This window comes from Lynx canadensis, chromosome X (assembly GCF_007474595.2).
Source record: "Lynx canadensis isolate LIC74 chromosome X, mLynCan4.pri.v2, whole genome shotgun sequence".
NCBI classification, from domain to species: domain Eukaryota; kingdom Metazoa; phylum Chordata; class Mammalia; order Carnivora; family Felidae; genus Lynx; species Lynx canadensis.
Genome location: NC_044321.2, coordinates 104,868,470 through 104,887,886, shown reverse-complemented (window position 1 = coordinate 104,887,886; position 19,417 = coordinate 104,868,470). Strand labels below are relative to the sequence as shown.

At 37.3% G+C, this 19,417-nt stretch overlaps 1 protein-coding gene across 2 annotated transcripts in view; it reads left to right on the top strand.

Annotated features, from left to right (window-relative positions):
• ZNF280C (zinc finger protein 280C) overlaps positions 1 to 19,417 on the top strand; it is a 63,849-nt gene that overhangs the window by 36,594 nt on the left and 7,838 nt on the right. For both annotated transcript variants that reach the window (XM_032592137.1, XM_030305523.2), the window contains exons 13-16: positions 474 to 620; positions 7,450 to 7,581; positions 11,209 to 11,522; positions 11,994 to 12,134. In XM_032592137.1, coding sequence (XP_032448028.1) covers positions 474 to 620; positions 7,450 to 7,581; positions 11,209 to 11,522; positions 11,994 to 12,134 — 734 coding nt within the window. The remainder of the gene's footprint in view (positions 1 to 473; positions 621 to 7,449; positions 7,582 to 11,208; positions 11,523 to 11,993; positions 12,135 to 19,417) is intronic.

Below are 19,417 nucleotides of genomic sequence, written 5' to 3'. Positions count from 1 at the left end.
TAAGAAATGCTATTAGTTATGCGGAACTCAACTAAATGCTTTGAGACCAGTATTTTTCCAGAATTTGAAATGGTTCCCAATCAGATAGCAAGATAAATTGCCTCTGTCATAGCCTGGGTGCCATTTAAAATCCAAAGAAGAGAATACTCTATTTTATATAGCAGGAAAAACTTTCTAGGACAAGAGGTGTCAAAATTTGGAAATTCAAACAAGATAGGGGGGCAGTAGGTCTGAAAAAAAAGAAGAAAATCTGGTTATATTTAGGAATATATCCCTAAACTTTGAAAGATAATTTTTTTTCAAAGATTATACTTATTATTTTCAGTAATAGAATTCTTGGTTGTATACGCAGCAGAGCTGAATTAGCGTTACATAATATTCCTCTAAATAAATGACTCATCATTACTACTTTGATGTAATTGCATGTCCGTTATAAACTTTCAAGTTAAATCAAACCTTCTTTATATTTCTAGGTTTGCCAGTTTAGATCTTCAACATTTTCTGATGTAGAGAATCATTTTAGAGCATCCCATGAAAACACTAAGAACTTGCTGTGTCCATTTTGCCTCAAAGTTAGTAAAATGGCAACTCCCTACATGAATCATTACATGAAGCATCAGGTGAGATTTAGCAGTTATTTGTTCATTTTGTCTTAGTAAAAAGGCGTGTGTGTGTATATATGTATGTATGTGCACATATACATATGCATATGTGTATATACGTATATGTGTATACACACACACACACACACACACACACACACACCTTAGAGCATTGGTTAGATTTGTTCTAAAAGGAAAGCTAAGTGGTTACAAATGACATGATTAATTTACAATTTATGCTGAATTACTTGTGAAATTTCCACTCCTTATCTTTGTCCACTTCCTATTGGTGGTGAGGCTCTTGAATAGAGAGAGTTCTGAGGTAGAAATGGGAGGCCTAGAGCAGAGGGGAAGAGGGAACATGAGGGAAATATTGAAGTTGAATATTTCAGGGGTCTACAAGTGGTGAAAACAGGAATGATTTTAAAGGTAGTGAATCAAGAGCAGGGAAAAGGGTATTTTTGAACTGAGAAAGATAAGCTTGAGGACTCCATCTTTTTTTCTCCTTCTCCAAACTTCATTTCTACTTTCTAGCTCAGTTTTTATTATGAAAAGACATGTGGTTGTCTTAGCAACCTAGAATGGTCTTTTGTAGCAGCCAGTGACAAAGGAAATAGCAATGGCACTTGTTTCTAGATATGTGAACTCTTCCAGAGGACTATATTTAGGTTAGAACTTGTTTCCTAAATGACTTTTGCCAGTTTAGCTATGTCATTTCTGGGATACCAGTGTTAGTGCTTGCACCTTTCCCTTGAATTCTCAGTTTATTCTTGCTGGGTCTTTTCCTGACACAATTAGACCATCCTTTATTTAGGCTGAAAACTTTGATGAGACAGTAAACCTATTCTTTTTTTTTAATGTTTATTGATTTATTTTTGAGAGTGGGGGGAGGGGCAGAGAGAGGGAATGAGAATCCCAAGCAGGCTTTGTCAGCTGTCAGCACAGAGCCCAGTGCGGGTCCTGAACTCATGAACTACGAGATCATGACCTGAGCCGAAATTAAGAGTCAGACACTTAACTCGACTGAGCCACCCAGTCACCTTTAAACAGTAAGTCTATTCTTGAGTGTTTGAAAGAGCAGTGGTACCTTTGCCAAAATTAGAAGTCAACGAGTTTACCAAATGCAATTATGTAATCGAGTTTTGTCTCCTCACTCATAAGCTCATTACATTGTCTTATTATTGATTGTGTTGTCATGGCCAGTTTGCTCAGCACTGGTTTTCTCAGCATTGTTTACTCAGTATTGTTTTCAGTTCCACTCATTAAATGACCATGAAATCAACTTGTACTTGTTAATTGAAAAAAAATTATAAAAAGTAGAATACCCAAATACCTTCAGGATCACCTGTGTCATGACTGGGATGGTTCCAACACGCTGGGTATGCCATCTCACCCTTAAGAACCTCTGGCAAAATCTTTCTTTTAAAAAAAAATTTACATTTTTTAAATTTATTTTTGACAGAGACAGAGACAGAGCACAAGTAGGAGAGGGGCAGAGAGAGAGGGAGACACAGAATCCAAAGCAGGCTCCAGGCTCTGAGCCCGATGTGGGGCTCGAACTCACAAACTGTGAGATCATGACCTGAGCTGAAGTCCGACACTTAACCGACTAAGCCACCCAGGTGCCCCCCTGGCAAAATCTTTCTACTCTATAGAGTTTCCCAGGAGTGTTCCATCAGATGTTAATAGATGTTCCACTCTAAAATTGCTCCTGGAAAAAGAAGTTCCGTAATTGGCTGGATTTACAAAATTAACAATTTTTTGTTTATGTTTAAAAATAGAGCTTTTAATATGCTAGAAAACCTTATAAATCTCCAAGGAAGGGATATTGTCTATATTGTTCCCAAAGTTTATTTAATCCTTTGTTTGTGCAATGCATACTAACATTTCTTGAGGAATAGTTTGGAAAACACTGGTCTTGGTGCTTTATTTCATGTTTTAACCTTTGATTTTGAAAGGAAGAATGAGATGTAAAACAGTAGCTCTATTTCATTATGAAGCTTTTAACATAATTCTTCCTACCATGCTTTACTAATCTCCAGAGTGAGGTACAGATGCAGAGGGAGTAACAATGTCCTTAGAAAGGTAAAGAGATGGATGGGCCTGCCATGTGGACCGTGTCTCTTAAGTGGTTTACCTGGTCTACAGTCACTCTTCATACCCTAAATTGTATGCCTTATCTTGCCATGTATATAGGAAAGAGTTGACCCAGCAGGTCTGCGTTGTTCAAATCATGTACATTTTCAGAAGGGTCTGTTTGCATATTGGCATAATTAGCCCTTGGCTAACTCCTGGAAATTGAGCCTTTGTTATTAATTGATGAGTGTTTTACATGCCTAGGACCTTGAGCCACATTGTGCCAGCTTTTCTAGATTATTTGTACAAAGATATGATTATGGTAAACACCTGCTTTTCTTCTGGGAGCCTGAAGATTTGGTGACTGAACGCTTTAAAAAAAAATAAACCTGGCTTCTGGTGACTGAACCCTGTAAAAAGAACAAACCTAGCTTCTTAGACTCAAGAGAGCTTTCCTCGTAAAAAGCACTTCATACGTATCGCTGCAGTTAGTTGCCGGGGGATTGATTAAACGTGTCCTATGCATCTTGTTGGGAGAGTGCACTTGGAAACTGGTGCCAATATCCTCCAAACTCCACCCAATGCGTTTTTCTTCCTTTATTAATCCTGTTCTGTATCCTTTCACTGTAATAATTGTGTCTATGAGTATAACAATTTCTAAATCCTGTAAGTTCTTCTGCATCATCAAGCCTGGGAGTAGTCTTAAGGACTTGGTGCCCAATATTTGTGAGTTTGGAGTACCTAAGAGGTAGCCAGTGAGCAGTCAACAGAGGAAAGAGTCTAATAATAGGATCATCAAGAGTTTTTCAAAGTACTTTCAGTTTATGCAGTTGTCCACAAAAGACTCAAAAACCATAGCTGAGCAGGATTATAAACTTGTAATTGAGCTAACATTAGTGTAATTTTAGATAATAGGAATTATCGAATCTGTGGCTCATTTTATTCTTTTTGAAGACTTTGGTTGTAACCTTTTCCTAAAAAGAATATATTAGTATGTCTTAAGTGATTTTAAGAGCTATCGATATGGTTTGTACAACTTTTAAGAAAGGATGAAGGATTTTATATGTTAGATATTCTTATTAAATCTTTGTAGAAATAACAAGTAGCTAATATATACTAATCACTTGTTGTATGACAGTCACAGTGTTTTTACTTGCATTATTTTGTTTAATCCTCACAAACATCCTACAAAGCAGGTATGATCATTTTCATTTCATAAATGAGGAAATAAAGCTTTATAGACAGTAAGTAACTTTGCCCAGTGCCACATTCCCTAATAAATGGCAGAGCCAAAAATTGACTTAGAGCCCAAGGTTTTACCATAGAGTCATATCCTTTACCAACATTAGGTCTAAAAGCAGATATTACAGATAGTCAGAATTAGCCTTGAAAATTCCTCAAATCACCCAAACAATATAGTATGTTTGTCAGAAAGTTCAATGCAGACGGGTAATTCTCTATCCTTGGAATAGATCACCAATTTTTTGGTTGAACATCATATTATTTAAAACTGTACTGTATTATCCTTTTTTTTTTTTTTTTAAGTAGGCTTCATGCCCAGCGCGGAGCCCAATGCGGGGCTTGAACTCACGACCCTGAGATCAAGACCTGAGCTGAGATCAAGAGTCAGACGGTTAACCGACTGAGCCACCCAGGCGTCCCTCTGTATTATTCTCCTTACCACATCTCAAGCATATATGCATAAGAGAGATATGCAAGACTCAAGTCCAACTAAGGGAATAGTAGATTAATGTCTCCCATCCCAGGGCTCTGGGCAAATGCTCATTGAATGGCATGGCAGACATTTTGAACTAGTTAAATTGTGCCTGCTTCTCATATGCATGCTCCTTCAGTCTCTTGCTGTCTTCCTCGTTATTTATTTAACAAATACTTATTGAGTGCTTAATATATGCCAGGGACTGTTTAACAGAAGTGGACAAAACAGTTTGTGCTCTCTGGAATTTGCATGGTAGTGGAGAAAGTGTATGTGTATTATGTCTGAATGTAAATGTATGCCAGCTGGTGATAAGTACCATGGGAAGAAAACGTGAGGTTGGGGAGTGCCAGGGCTTAGGAGGTGAAGGAAGACATTTCTGTTTTTATATGGGATGGTCAAAGAGGGCCTCTCCAAAGGAAATAAGAGAGTTAGCTATGTGGATATCTGAGAGAGGATATTTCAAGGAGAGGGAATAGTAAGTAGGCAGTGAGGTGAGCACCTATCTAGATGTCCAAGGAACAGCAAGGGGCCCGTGTGGCTGGAGCATGGCAAACAAGTGGGAGGGAGAGTAGGTTGAAATGAGACTGTAGCAACAGAATGCAGAGTAAATGGTGTAGGGTCTTGTGAGCCAGAGTTAGGATTTTGATGTGGTGTGGAAAACCATTGGAAGCTTTAAGCATGTGAGAGATCACTCTGGCAGCTATAGAGAGAATAGACTGTTAGGAGGAAAGGGTGGGAATAAGGAGAAGGTAGGAGGCTATTGGAAAAGTCCAGGTGAGTGGCTTGGACTGACATGGTGGCTGAACAGGTGATAAAAAGTGAAAAGATTGTTTTTGAAGGTAGAGCTGACAGGTTTTATTAATGGGTTGGTGGATGTGGGGTGTGAAAGAAAGGCATGAATTAAGTGTAACTGAGTTCTTTTGTCCTGAGCCACTGCAAGAATGGTGTTCCCATACACTGAGATATTGGGAAGACTAGGGAAGGAACAGATTTTTTTTTTTTTTGCAGGGTGGATGGGGGAAAATCTAGAGTTCAGTTTTGTTTATGTTGATTTGAAATGACTGTTAAATATCAAGTAGTGATGTCAAGTAGGCAGTTGGATGGATGCTATTTAAAATCATGAAACTGGATGAGGTATATGCACAGGTAGAGAAAAGATTTCTAGGAATTGTACTCTGGGGAATTTTCTACCTGTCCTGTAACCTTGCTATCTGCTTCTTGACTGGGATCTTTTTCCCTCTTTCCTTCTTTCTCTTGAACACATGTTAGGTGAATCTGTTTACATTGCCTATACCTAGGATATGATCCAATGCAAAATTGTCTTAAAAATGAAACTCAAATAGTAATACAAACATTATATTTATATATTGCTTTGAAGTTTTTTCAGAACTTTTATTTATCAAATGCCTGCTGTACACCAGTAATCACTAGCTACTTACACATGTTAACTCATTTGCTTTTCCTAAATAATTATGCTTTACATGAAAATAGTGATGGGCCTGTGGAGATACAGCTTTGGAGAAAACATTCTTTTGCATTTGTATGTTGTTCTAAATTTACCTATAAATATAGAATATATTTTTTAATTAATGAAAGCATATACATAAAGATTGCAGTTGATAATGTGTAATAGAAAGAACATCACCTAGCTATGAGCAAATGACTTAGATCTCTCTTGGGTCCTATTTCCCATTGATAAAAAAATAATAGGCCTAAGTTTGAGAAGGGATGTAGTTAAGGGGTTCTCTGACAATAGATTGGGATCAATTGTTCTCATTTGTACTTCTGTAGCCATACTGGCCAGTATCACAGCCACTAGCCATCTGTGCCTACTTAAATTAATTAAAATTAAGTAAAATTGAAAAATCAGTTCCTGTGTTGAACTTTTTACAGTTCAGGTGGTCAATAACAACATGTGGCTGGTGAATACCATATTGGACAGTGCAACTATGTAATGTTATCAGACACTGTAGAAAGTTCTGCTGGACAACACTGCTTTATACAATCATTTCTGTAACAGAACTTTTGGAGGGGATGTCTGGTTAAATTTGTTTTGGTTTTAGGAAGTTCAGATCTTTTAAAATGTTTACTTATTTTGAGACAGAGAGAGAGAGAAAAAACATGAGTGGGGGAGGGGCACAGAGAGAGGGAGACAGAATCCCAAACAGGCTCCTCCACACTGTCAGCACAGAACCCGATGCAGGGCTTGATCTCATAAACCACGAGATTGTGACCTGAGCTGAAATCAAGAGTCGGACCCTTAACTGACTGAGTCACCCAGGTGCTCATAGAAAGCTCAATTGTTTTTGTGAAACAAATAGAAATTTAAAAAATTGGGACGCCTGAGGGGTTCAACTGGTTAAGTGTCTGACTCTTGATTTCGGCTCAGGTCTTGATCTCGAGGTTCGTGAGATCAAACCCCACATTGGGCTCTGCACTGACAGCACGGAGCCTGCTTGGGATTCCCTGACCACCCCGCCCCCCATCCCCACCTTCTGTCTCTCAAAAAAATAAATGACATTAAAAAAAGAAATTTTAAAAATTAAAAATAACTTCACCTTTTCTAGGATAAAAATATAGTATAACTCATTTTCACTGTATCGTGTGCTTGAATGGTTTATACTTAAATTTATAATTAAAAAAGCTTTCACACTACAAAGGTGTAGGACTTGTCACATTTGAACCTAACTGATAAAACTTTTGTTTTGATTGCCTATATGGCAATAAATACTTACTTTAAAGATTTCATTTTTAAGTAATCTCTACACCCAGTGTGGGGCTCAAACTTTTAAACCCTGAAATCAAGAGTTGCCATGTGTTACCAACTGAGCAGCCAGGTGCCCCACAAATACTTTTGAAATACAAATACTAATGCAAGCAGTGTTCTTGAAAAAAATGAAAGAATATTCTGGCATTGTTTATGATGGGATATAGTAAAATACTGGTTTTTTAAAATTATTTAGCTATTACAATTAAGAGCAATTTCAGATTCCAGGATTTGTGGTGATAGAAGTTGTTATTTCTCATAGTATTTTTAATGTTTCTTATAAACAGAAAAAAGGAGTTCATCGTTGTACCAAGTGCAGACTACAATTTTTGACCTGCAAAGAGAAACTGGATCACAAGACCCAGCATCGGACATTTATAAAGCCTAAAGAGCTAGAAGGATTGCCTCCTGGTACAAAAGTGAGTTTTAAATATGTTTTATTTTAACATTTTGTGTGATAGTAGAAGTAAATTCCTGCCTGGTTTTGTTTTAAATGTGTATTTATTTATTTTGAGAGAGAGAGCACAAGCAGGGGAAAGGGGCAGAGAGAGGGGGAGAGAAAGAGAATCCCAAGCAGGCTCCACGCAGCATGGAGCCCAATGCGGGGCTTGATCTCACAACCACGAGATCACGACGTGAGCCGATATTGAGTCGGTGACTGAGCCACCCGGGCACCCCAGATTTTATTTTCCAGTAATCTCTATACCCAATGTGGGGCTCGAACTTACAACCCTGAGATCAAGAGTCACATGCTCTACTGACTGAGCCAACCAGGTGCCCCCTGCCTGGGTTTATCTATGGACTATAATATTAAAAATTAACTTCTGCTTGTCATTAAGATTTAAGTTTAGGTTTTACCATTGTTTTGCTTAGAAAGAAACCTATCCTTTTTTTTTTTTTTTTTTTTTTTTTTTACTTAATTGACATGTGCTATGTTGGAGCATATTCCTATGTAGTGAGTGCAACTAGACTAACCATAGGCTGTGTCAGTGAGTTGTTTCAATATTTTATAGGCTGTTTCTGAGTTCTTCCAGTTGGCAGCGTATATGTCTGCTTCAGCTGCTAGACTGTAAGCAGTACAGTCCTTTCCCATATCTTCTCTTATTAATAATAATAACAAGTGTATCATCATCATCATAATAATAGGTGTCTTGTAACACTTTAGAATTAAGCTTTCTGTGTGATTTTTCATACATTCTATTAATACCAATTTAGTGAGGTAGACAAGACAGGTATTATTTCCATTTTATAAATGAGGAGGCTTAAAGAGGATAAATTACTTACTCAAGGTCAAATGGCTAGCAAGAGGTAGTATTGAGATTTAACCTGGGTCTTTTGACCCCTAATTCAGTGCTTTTTGTATGATACCAGGTCACATGTATTTCAAAGGACTTCCTCATTGGCTGGTCCTCAAGTACATGGGAGTAGTATAGTCAAGTGATTAAAGAGAATGTTAATAGGCAACTGTGTTTTCCATTATTAATAAGTGGGTATAACCGAACATCACCTTTTTTTTTAAATTTTTTTTTTCAACGTTTTTTTTTTATTTATTTTTGGGACAGAGAGAGACAGAGCATGAACGGGGGAGGGGCAGAGAGAGAGGGAGACACAGAATCGGAAACAGGCTCCAGGCTCGGAGCCATCAGCCCAGAGCCCGACGCGGGGCTCGAACTCACGGAGCGTGAGATAGTGACCTGGCTGAAGTCGGACGCTTAACCGACTGCGCCACCCAGGCGCCCCCATCACCTTTTTTGAATACTAAATGATAAATGTTATGTTAGTTCCCTTTAGGGAAATTCTGAATATTTTCAAACTCTTCATTCTGTATAATTAATTGATGTAACCTCCACAATAACCTTTGGAATTATAAATCCTGACCAATGAGCCTCCAGATAGAGCAGGTCACATTTACCGGAGACCTGTTTTATAGTTACCAAAGAGTAATGCAGGACTTTCCAAGGTTATTATTTCTGGTTTTGAGATTTAAATTTTGACTTCTGTGTTTGTGAAAGCTACTTAGTTATATCAGAGAATAAAATAGACATGGAATGTGCTTTTTTTGATATTCATATAATTTGCACTAACTCCTAATTATCCGTTAATATCTGTTAACATAGAAATGCTATCAATACAAAACTGCAATTTACAACAGTAAATAAATAATGAGGTAAATGTCATTTAATTGGTATGACCATTTAGAATAAATGAGATACTTAACTGATTGTAGTTTATATTTACCATTTTCAAAATAATGATATTTAAATTTTGAACTGCAGTGATTTTTTTGGTAAAACAGCTTTATTGAGATATAATTCAGTGGTTTTTAGCATATTCACAGAGTTGTGCAAACATCACTACAACCCATTTTTGAACATTTTTGTCACCCCCAAAAGAAACCCTATACCTGTTAGGAGTCACTCCCTATTTCCCCTCCACCAGCCCTAGGCAAACTTTACTTTCTGTTCCTATGGATTTTCCTATTCTGGACATTTCATAAAAATGGAATCATATAGGGGCCCCTGGGTGGCTCAGTCAGTTTAAGCATCCGACCTTGGCTCAGGTCATGATCTCATGATTTGTGGGTTCAAGCCTTGCCTCGGGCTCTGTGCTGACAGCTCAGACCCTTGAGCCTGCTTTGGATTCTGTGTCTCCCTCTCTCTCTGCCCCTCCCCTACTCGTGCTCTGTCTCTCTCTCAAAAATAAACATGGAAACAAAAATTTTTAATGGAATCCTACAATATGTGGTCTTTTATGATTGGCTTCCTTCACTTAGCGTAACATTTGTGAGATCCATCAATATTAAAGCTTGTATCAGTAATTTATTCTTTTTTATTTGATTTATCCATTCATTATTTGATGAGCATTTGGGTTGTTTGTACTTTTTAGCTGTTGTAAATAATGCTCTTATGAAAGCTCATGTACAAGTTTTTGTGTGGACTTTTTCATGTCTCTTAGGTGGAATTGCTTAGGAGTGGAACACTAAGGAGTGGAATTGCTGGATTATATGAGAACTCTCTTTTTTTAAGTTTTTATTTTTATATTTTTGAGGGAGAGAGAATCCCCAGGCAGGCTCCATGCTGTCAGTGTGGGGCCAAATGTGGGGCTTGAACCCACAAACCATGAAATGATGACCTGAGCTGAAATCAAGTCAGACACTTAACCAGCTGAGCCACCCAGGCGCCTCATATGATAACTCTTAAGTTTAACATTTTGAAGAACTACCAACTGTTTTCCAAAGCCACTGCACCCTTGTACATTCCTACCAGAAATATATGAGCTGAGCATTGCAGTTTCTCTACATCTTGTTAATACTTGTTATTAATCTGTCTGTTTTTTACTGTAGCCATTTTAGTTGGTCTAAAGTGATACCTCACTGGAGTTTTGATTTGCATTTTCTTGATGACTAATGATTGTTGAGTATGTTTTCAAGTGTTTATTGGCCATTTGTATATCTTTAAAGAAATGCTTGTTCATTCAGATCATTTGCCCATATTTAAATTCAGTTATTTGTCTTTTTGCTGAGTTGTAAGCGTTCTTTATATATTGTGTACACAAGTCCCTTATTAGAAATATGATTTGCAAATATTTTCTCTGATTCTGTGGGGTGTCTTGTCACTTTCTTAACAGTGTCCTTTGAAGCACAAAAGTTTAAAATTTTTATGAAGTCCAGTTAATGTTTTTCTTTGGTTGCTTGTGCTTTTGTTGTCATATTTAAAAAGTCATCATCTAACCCCAAATCATGGAGATTTACTCCTATGCTTTTTTCTAAGAGTTTTCCAGTTTTAGCTCTTACAATTTGATTCTTGATACATTTTGAGTTAATTTTTGCATCTAGTATGAGATGAGGATCCAGATTGGTTCTTTGCATCTATTTATCCTGTGTTCCAACACCATTTGTTTGATGACTATTGTTTCCTCCACTGAGTTGTTTTGGTACCCTTTTCAAAAACCAATTGACCATAATGTCAAGGTATGAAGTAATCTTTTTAATATTAATGCGATGATTAATTTTCTAAAATATGTATATATTGTCTTCATTATTATAGGTTACTATTCGAGCCTCAGTTGGACCTCTTCATTCAAAACCAGTAACTACATCTCCCACTAGCAGTGTTCCAAGCACTTCTTCTTTTCAAATCTCACCTCCAAGGTCTAAAAGTACAACTGCTAAAAATATAAAATCTACTACCAGTAAATCTAAGACAAGTAAGCCTCATGCAGCTGTATCCAGTGCAAGTAAACCTCATGCCAAAAGGCAAGGTAGAGTTGCATCTAAATATAAGACCAAAAAAACCTCTTGTAAACAAAAGAAACAACGCAACAGAAAGAATAAAATCAGCATAGCTTTGAAGAACTTAAGGTAATATCTTTTATTCCTGATATGTAATATTTGTTGAATATTAAATATTAAAGGTTTATTTTAATATAATTTACCATATCACAGAGCTCCCTTGTACATTGACATGATGATCATTTGTCTGGCCTAAAGGCCTAGAAGATAATAAAAAGGTACTTTTTACAACTGCAGAGCAGAACTAGAATTAGCGTTCATTGTACAGTTGTCATCATTTACACTAGTCTTCTATTTTGTGCTTATATCTTGTAATAATTGAATTCATTAATGCAGTCATTTTATTCCAGGGAACATTAACTGGTGTTTGATTTTTGACACTTATTCTAGCTTATTGTTTCCAATCAAATTTTCAAATTATGTCTCTATTTAAAGATGCTAATTTAAACATCTTAGCTTTGATTAATAAAATGTTAAGGCTTTACCTTATTATTTTTGTTTCATGAGAAATTTTCATTATTTTTTTTCTGTCTCCATAAGGTGCCGTCGGGGAATTCACAAGTGCATTGAGTGTCATTCCAAAATAAAAGATTTTGCAAGCCACTTTTCAATATATATCCACTGTAATTTTTGCAAATACAACACTAACTGTAACAAAGCCTTTATAAATCATATGGTGAGGTAAGTTAAACATGTACACCACCAATCAAAATTGCTATTTAACAATTTTGTTTTTTAAAAATAAAGTTGTTTTTTTAGAAGCCAGTTTGTCACATAAGGGGCTAAAAGGATCTAGCAATAGGGAACATCTAGGATATTACTTAATATTATTTTCCAATGTAATACCTAATGAAATTAAGGGGACAAAAGTTTTAAGAGCAGTTAGACCAATGAAATTAGAATAGGTTTGTTAGGAAATTTGTTTTTCTAAGTCTTTTAAGAAGTATTTTCAAACATAAAATTTTTAATGTTTTTAAAATATTTGTCAAATAAATACATGTAACCACAAGAGTGTTAGCCTCTTCAAAGGAGTCACTTTGAGAGACTCCAGTTTTGTCAAAGATGCTAAGAACAATATTGGCACTCTCATGAATGGACTCTCTTCCTCCCTTCTCCCTCCCTTCTGCCCCTTCCCTTTCATCCATCTTTCTGTCCATTAGCCTTTCAAGCCATTTATCTTTGTATTCATTCAATGAAATGTGAAGTGAGAGACTATAGGTATATTTTAGTCATGATGCTGCTGTTAGAATTCCTTTTCAGACAAAAGTTCAGTTTGAGCACCTACCATGTACTCTGTGCTAGAGAAAAACTTCAGAGACCACACTACTTCACTACTTTCATTTGAACCTCATTAGTAGTAGCTTACTTTATTCTTTCAGGAAGGATTTTTTAAAAATATGTAAGAATTGTTCAGATATAAATATGCTAAGTTGATTATTCAAACTGAGGTCGTTCCATGTATTTTCAGTCAGAAATAAAGTGGTTTTCTTGCAGATCATAACAAGACCTCTGTTACCTGTTACCCCCCTTCCTTACCACTGTCCCAATGTACTTCATCATATACAATATTTATTCATTTTGAGTTCTCATTACCTGATGATTTTGAGTCTTGACCCTTCTTTCCAGTGCAGCAGCACCAAACTTGATATCAACCTCACCCTTAAGGTCATCTGTTTTGAATGTTGCTTGCTTTTTGTCCTAGAATCTTTTATATCTTCAGTCATGTTTAACCTTACTATCCTTGAATCTGTTACCCTTTTTGATCTTTCTGCTGCTTTCCAAACTACCAAACTGTGTTTGATTTAATTATCTCTGAATCCATGATTTTTTTTAAAAAAATGTTTATTTTTGAGAGAGAGTGAGAGAGTGCAAGCAGGGGAGGGAGGGGGGGTGGGGGACATTTCAGGGTATCTGAAGCAGGCCCTGAGCTGACAGCAGAGAGCCCAATTCAGGGCTCGAGCCCGGGAACCACAAGATCATGACCTGAGCTGAAGTCTAACACTTAACCAACTGAACCACTCAGGCAACCCTCTGAATTCATGATTTTTAACTTTAATTTGGTTGTGCATTTTAAAAAAAATTTTTTTCAACGTTTTTTATTTATTTTTGGGACAGAGAGAGACAGAGCACGAACGGGGGAGGGGCAGAGAGAGAGGGAGATACAGAATTGGAAACAGGCTCCAGGCTCCGAGCCATCAGCCCAGAGCCCGACATGGGGCTCGAACTCACGGACCACGAGATCGTGACCTGGTCAAAGTCGGACGCTCAACTGACTGCGCCACCCGGGCGCCCCTGGTTGTGCGTTTTTAAAAAGACCTCTTTATTTTTTTCTGCAGCACCTGTTTAAATCCTTTTCAATACCCTCAAGGTTTTATTTTAGTCTCTTAGTTGTTAGTCTCTTTCCTAGTAACTACCCAGAGGTCATCCTTCTCATTTTTCCCAAGATTAACTTTTTTCTGTCGCAAGTTTTTCCCCCTTTATCCAGGTATCTCAGAAAAAGACATTTCTCACTTTTCAAAAGCTAATCCTGCTTTCATTTTCATTCATCTCTTCCATTTGCTCCACAACCTTACTCCTTTATTTTGTGCCTTCATTTCATCTCTTTCTACCACATTCCTTCTGCCTGCTAATATTTTCAGGTATTTTTCTAGAATGAAGGAGATTTGCGTTTTCTTTGTGTATTTTCTTGTCTTCCTTTTATTGTCAACGTTTTCAAGAGTTTCTTTACTATCTTATTTGCTATTTCTTTACCCTTTGGAATTTGAGTATCGCCCCCACCTATCAGTTAAAGCTTCCCCTTTAAAGGTTATCAGTCATATCCTAATCATTAAACGTATTCATTATTTTTTATTCTTACTTTTCCGTGACTTCTTTAGAATATTTGATACTTTTCATCACTCACTTTTGAAAATCTTCTTGTCAACTTAAACTGTTACCATCACTTTTTTTCTTCCCTTTTGGCTACTTCTCTATTTCATTACCTTTTCTTTTTTTTGCCTCAGACTATTTTTTAGTTTTTAAGTTTTTAATTTTAGTTCCAGTATAGTTAACATACAGTGTTATATTAGTTTCAGGTGTACAAGATGATGATTCAGCAATTCCATATATTACTGGGTCCTCATCATGACAAGTGCACTTCTTAATCCACATCACCTATTTCACCCATCCCTCCCACCTCCCCTCTGGTAACCATCAATTTGTTCTCTGCAGCTAAGCATCTGTTTCTTAGTTTCTCTCTCTCTCTCTCTCTCTCTCTCTCTCTGCTGATTTGTTTTGTTTCTTAAATTACACATACGAGTGAGATTATCTGGTATCTATCTTTTCTGATTGACTTATTTTGCTTAGCATAATACTCTCTAGCTCTACCACATTGTTGTGAATGGCAAGATTTCATACTTTTTTGTGGCTGAATAATATTCCATTTGTGTGTGTGTGTGTGTGTGTGTGTGTGTGTACATATATATACCACATCTTCTCTATCTGTTCATCTGTTAATGGATACTTGGGCTGCTTCCATAGTTTGGCTATTTTAAATAATGCTACAATAAACATAGGAATGCATGTATGTATCCCTTTGAGTTTTTGCATTTGCAGGGGGGGGGGAGGGTAGAAAACCAGTAGTGTGGTTACTGGATCCTAGGGTAATTCTATTTTTAACTTTTTGAGGGATCTCCATACTGTTTTCCACAGTGGCTGCATCAGTTTGCATTCCCACTAACAGTGCATGAGGGTTCCTTTTCCTGCACATCCTTGCCAACACCTGTTGTTTCTTGTGTTTTTGATCTTAGCCATTTTGACAGGTGTAAGGTGACATCTCATTGTAGTTTTGATTTGTATTTCCCTGATGATGAGTGATGTTGAGCATCTTTTCATGTGTCTCTTGGCCATCTGGATATCTTCTTTGGAGAAATGTCTGTTTATGTCTTCTGCCCATTTTTAATTAGATTGTTTGGTTTTTTTGGTGTGACTTGTATCACTTCCTTATATATTTTAGATGCTAACCCTTTATTGGATATGTCATTTGCAAATATCTTCTTCCATCCAGTAGGTTACCTTTATTTCATTACCTTTTCTTTTTTTCAATCCTTCTTGCCTCTTTACTTTCCCTTTCTTGGTACCTTAATCACTCTCAGAATGTTATTTTACTTTTCTACTGTAAATCCTCCAATTTCAGTGCTGAGTTTTCCTAAGATCCATCTCTTCATCAGCTTGACAGATACTTTTATCTTTGACCCACTGGCATCTATGAAGAACAAAAATAAGTCAAACATTATTGTCTGTCTAGGATCCAAACTACTATCACCCCCAATACTCTTTAAGCTCAGTTTGTCTCAAGGTATCGTTTGCAGAAGTGTGGAGCATCAGCAAAATATAATACCCTTTAAGTTTCTGAAGGCTGTGGTGCTCTCTTGATCTGCCACCATTCATAATGACTTCCTGAATGTCTACCTGCTGCAGTTTACCACTCTGCCTCCCATCTACTGCAGGGGTTTCCATTCCGTGGTTGCCCTAAACCAGGCCCCAGCCAGTCTCTCTCGGTATACTGCTGGGAGGAATGCTGGTGTTTTCATTAATTGAAGTATAATTAACATAGATTAGTTTCAGGTGTACAATATAATGATTCTACAGTTCTATATATTGCTCAGTGCTCGTCAAGATAAGTGTGCTCTTAATCCACTTTATTTTGCCCATTCCCTTCCCCCCTCCTCTCTATCAACCACCAGTTTATTCCCTGTATTTAAGAGTTTAGGCGGTTTTTTGCCTCTTTTTTTGTTTCTTTATTTGTTTTGTTTCTTAATTTGCACATATCAGTGAAATCATAATGGTATATTTCTTTCTCTGGCTGACTTATTCTGCTTAGGATTATACCCTCTAGGTCTGTCCATGTTGTTGCGAATGGCAAGATTTCATTCTCTTTTATGGCTGAGTAATATTCCATTTTATATAGATAGATAGACACACCACATCTTTATCCATTCATCTGTCAGTGGACATAAGTTGAGTTGCTTCCGTATCTTGGCGATTATAAATATAATGGTGCAGTAAACATAGGGGTCGTTATCTTGGCGTAAATACTCAGTAATGGAATTACTGGATTATATGGTAATTCTATTTTTGTTTTTTTGAGGAACCTTCATACTTTTTTCCACAGTGGCTGCACCAGTTTGCATTCCCACCAACAGTACATGAGGGTTCCTTTTTCTCCACATCCTTGCCAACACTTATTTCTCATGGTTTTTATTTTAGCCATTCTGACAGATGTTAATGTGTATCTCACTGAGGTTTTAATTTGCATTTCCCCAGGCGTGCCTGGTTGGCTTAGATTGATTCCAGGGTCTTGAGTTCAAGCCCCATATTGGGCATAGAGCTTTTTAAAAAAATTAATTTGCATTTCCTTGATGATTAGTGATATTAAGCATCTTTTCATGTTATCGGTCATCTGCATGTCTTCTTTGGAAAAATGTCTCTGGACTATTTTGTTGTAGCCCCAGTAGTTTAATTTTGCTTTGGTTTCCCTTACCTGAGGAGACATACCTAGAAAAATGTTTCTACAGCTGGTGTCAAAGAAATTACTGCCTATGTTGTCTTCTAGGATTTTTATTGTTTCAGGTGTCACATTTAGGTCTTTAATCCATTTGGAGTTTATTTTTGTGTGTGGTGTAGAAAAGTGGTCCGGTTTCATTTCTTTGCATGTGGCTGTGCAGCTTTCCCAGCACCATTCATCAAAGATACTGTCTTTGTCAGTATCTTGCATCCTTTGTCATAGATTAATTGACCATGTAAGTGTGGGTTGATTTCTGGGTTCTCTATTCTGTTCCATTGATCTATGTGTCTGTTTTTGTGCCAGTACTATACTGTTCTGAACACTACAGCTTTGTAGTATATCTTGAAATCTGGAATTGTGATGCCTCCAGTTTTTTTTCTTCTTTTTCAAGATTGCTTTCACTATTCGGGGCCTTTTGTGGTTCCATGCATATTTTAGGATTATTTTTTCTAGTTCTGTGAAAAATGTTGTTGGTATTTTGAAAGCGATTAAGAATGCTGGTCTTTTATTCTGTGCCAAACACACGACTGCCCCAGTGGAGCTTTAATTCTACCCATAATTTATAGGAGATTAAATTGGAAAATATTTTTAGTGTTTCTTAAACCCATGGTCATTCCGTCCTCCTGTCTCCCATTTTCCATAGCTTCCTTGGCTGTCTTGTAGGACCTCCCATATCAGTTCTGTCCCCACATATTTCCAGTTGGCCTCAGGCTTCCTTTGTAACCTTCTCCTATTTTCCAGTGAGCCCCAACCCTACATTGCATTGTCATCACACACACAGAGCACTTATTATTAGCCTCATATAGAACCGAAAGCTTCCACTTCTACTTTTCTAAGGGCCTTTGCATTTCCCCTAATTCAGCGATGCCTTGCTTCCTTTGTTGCCTCAGGTACCCTCCCCCTGAATGGTACACCCTGACCCAGTGTGGACTTTTGTCATAGATTTGAGCTCTGCATCCACAGAAGCCTCATTTTCTTAGAGGTTGAGTACCTTTATTCCCAGCCCATACTAACTCTATAACCACAAATCAGGCCCCCCAAATTAATTAATCTTCCCCAACATATAGTTTGTTTCATATTCAGTATCTAAAGTGTCTTTCCTTATTTGTTATTCCTTGGAATCCCCCTCTCCTTCCCTTTCAGTTTACCTTCTTTTGTGAGGAATCTGATGCCCACAGCCACTTAATAGGAATCATTCCTTCCTTTGAGTTCTGTACCATTCAGCTATTCTGCCTCGTATTAAATATGTGCCTGTCTTATCTACTTGAGAAACAGTTCTTTGCATTCATCATGGCACCTATTCTGCAGCTGTTTTCACAGGATTATAACTAGCCAGAATCTTTCTTTTCCCATGCATAGGTGGTATGCTGGTGATAGTTACCTTGTGTCTCAGGATAATCATTGATCTGGTGTGTTGGCTGGTTTGGGTCTGTCAGTGCAAGCTAGGGCCAGTGTTTCTCAAACTGTAGCTTGCATAAGAATCACCTGAAAAACTTGAACTGATTTCTGGGCCTCACTGCCAGCGATGAATTCAGTAGGTCTAGAATGGGACCTGAGACTTTGTATTTCTGATGATTTCCCAGGGGGTATGGATGCTGCTGGTCCATGAACCACACTTTTGGATACTGTTGTATGCTAGTCCTTGTTAATCCTGCCTGGTTTTCTAATACAGGAAAGCTTTCCTTCTCAGTTTAGAAGGGGATATAAAAGCTATTACCATTTGTTGCAAAATTTGGTTAGTGTTTTTTTTGTTCTGTGCATAGAGCTCTGTTTTCTTTAATTCGCTTTCTCTAAAGGCTCTCCTAATAATTGCAAAAGATTCTTTAAATGTTTCATTTTACTGATGGCAAGTAATGTAATTTATCCCAAGTAGCATTTACCTCGAGGATCATTCAGATTCTCTCCCCTTGCTAATAAGTGTAAGAAAGTGATAATTATTATTCATAACAATTTATATTATAGCAAAATACGTTATTAGCAAATACCTTTTAAATTGTTTTCAACTCTTAGGGCACCTGGGTGGCTCAGTCGGTTGAGCGTCTGACTCTTGGTTTTGGCTTCGCTCATGATTTCATGGTTTGTGGGTTTGAGCCCCACATCAGGCTGCACGCTGACAGTGCAGAGTCTGCTTGGAATTCTCTCTCTAAAAATGAATAAATAAATAGTTTTCAACTCTTAATAGTTGAAAAAATTTAATTTTATGCTCTTTGCATTTTTAACTTTGAGGGTTTTTTAAATAATGGTGAGGGTACTGATCATTTAAGAATATTCTCAGGAAGGGGCACCTGGGTGGCTCAGTCAGTTGAGCATCCAGCTGTTGATTTCAGCTCTGGTCGTGATCCCAAGGTTGTAGGATCGAGCCTCGCATTGGGTTCTGTGCTAAGCATTGAGCCTCCTTGAGAATATCTCTCTTCTTCTG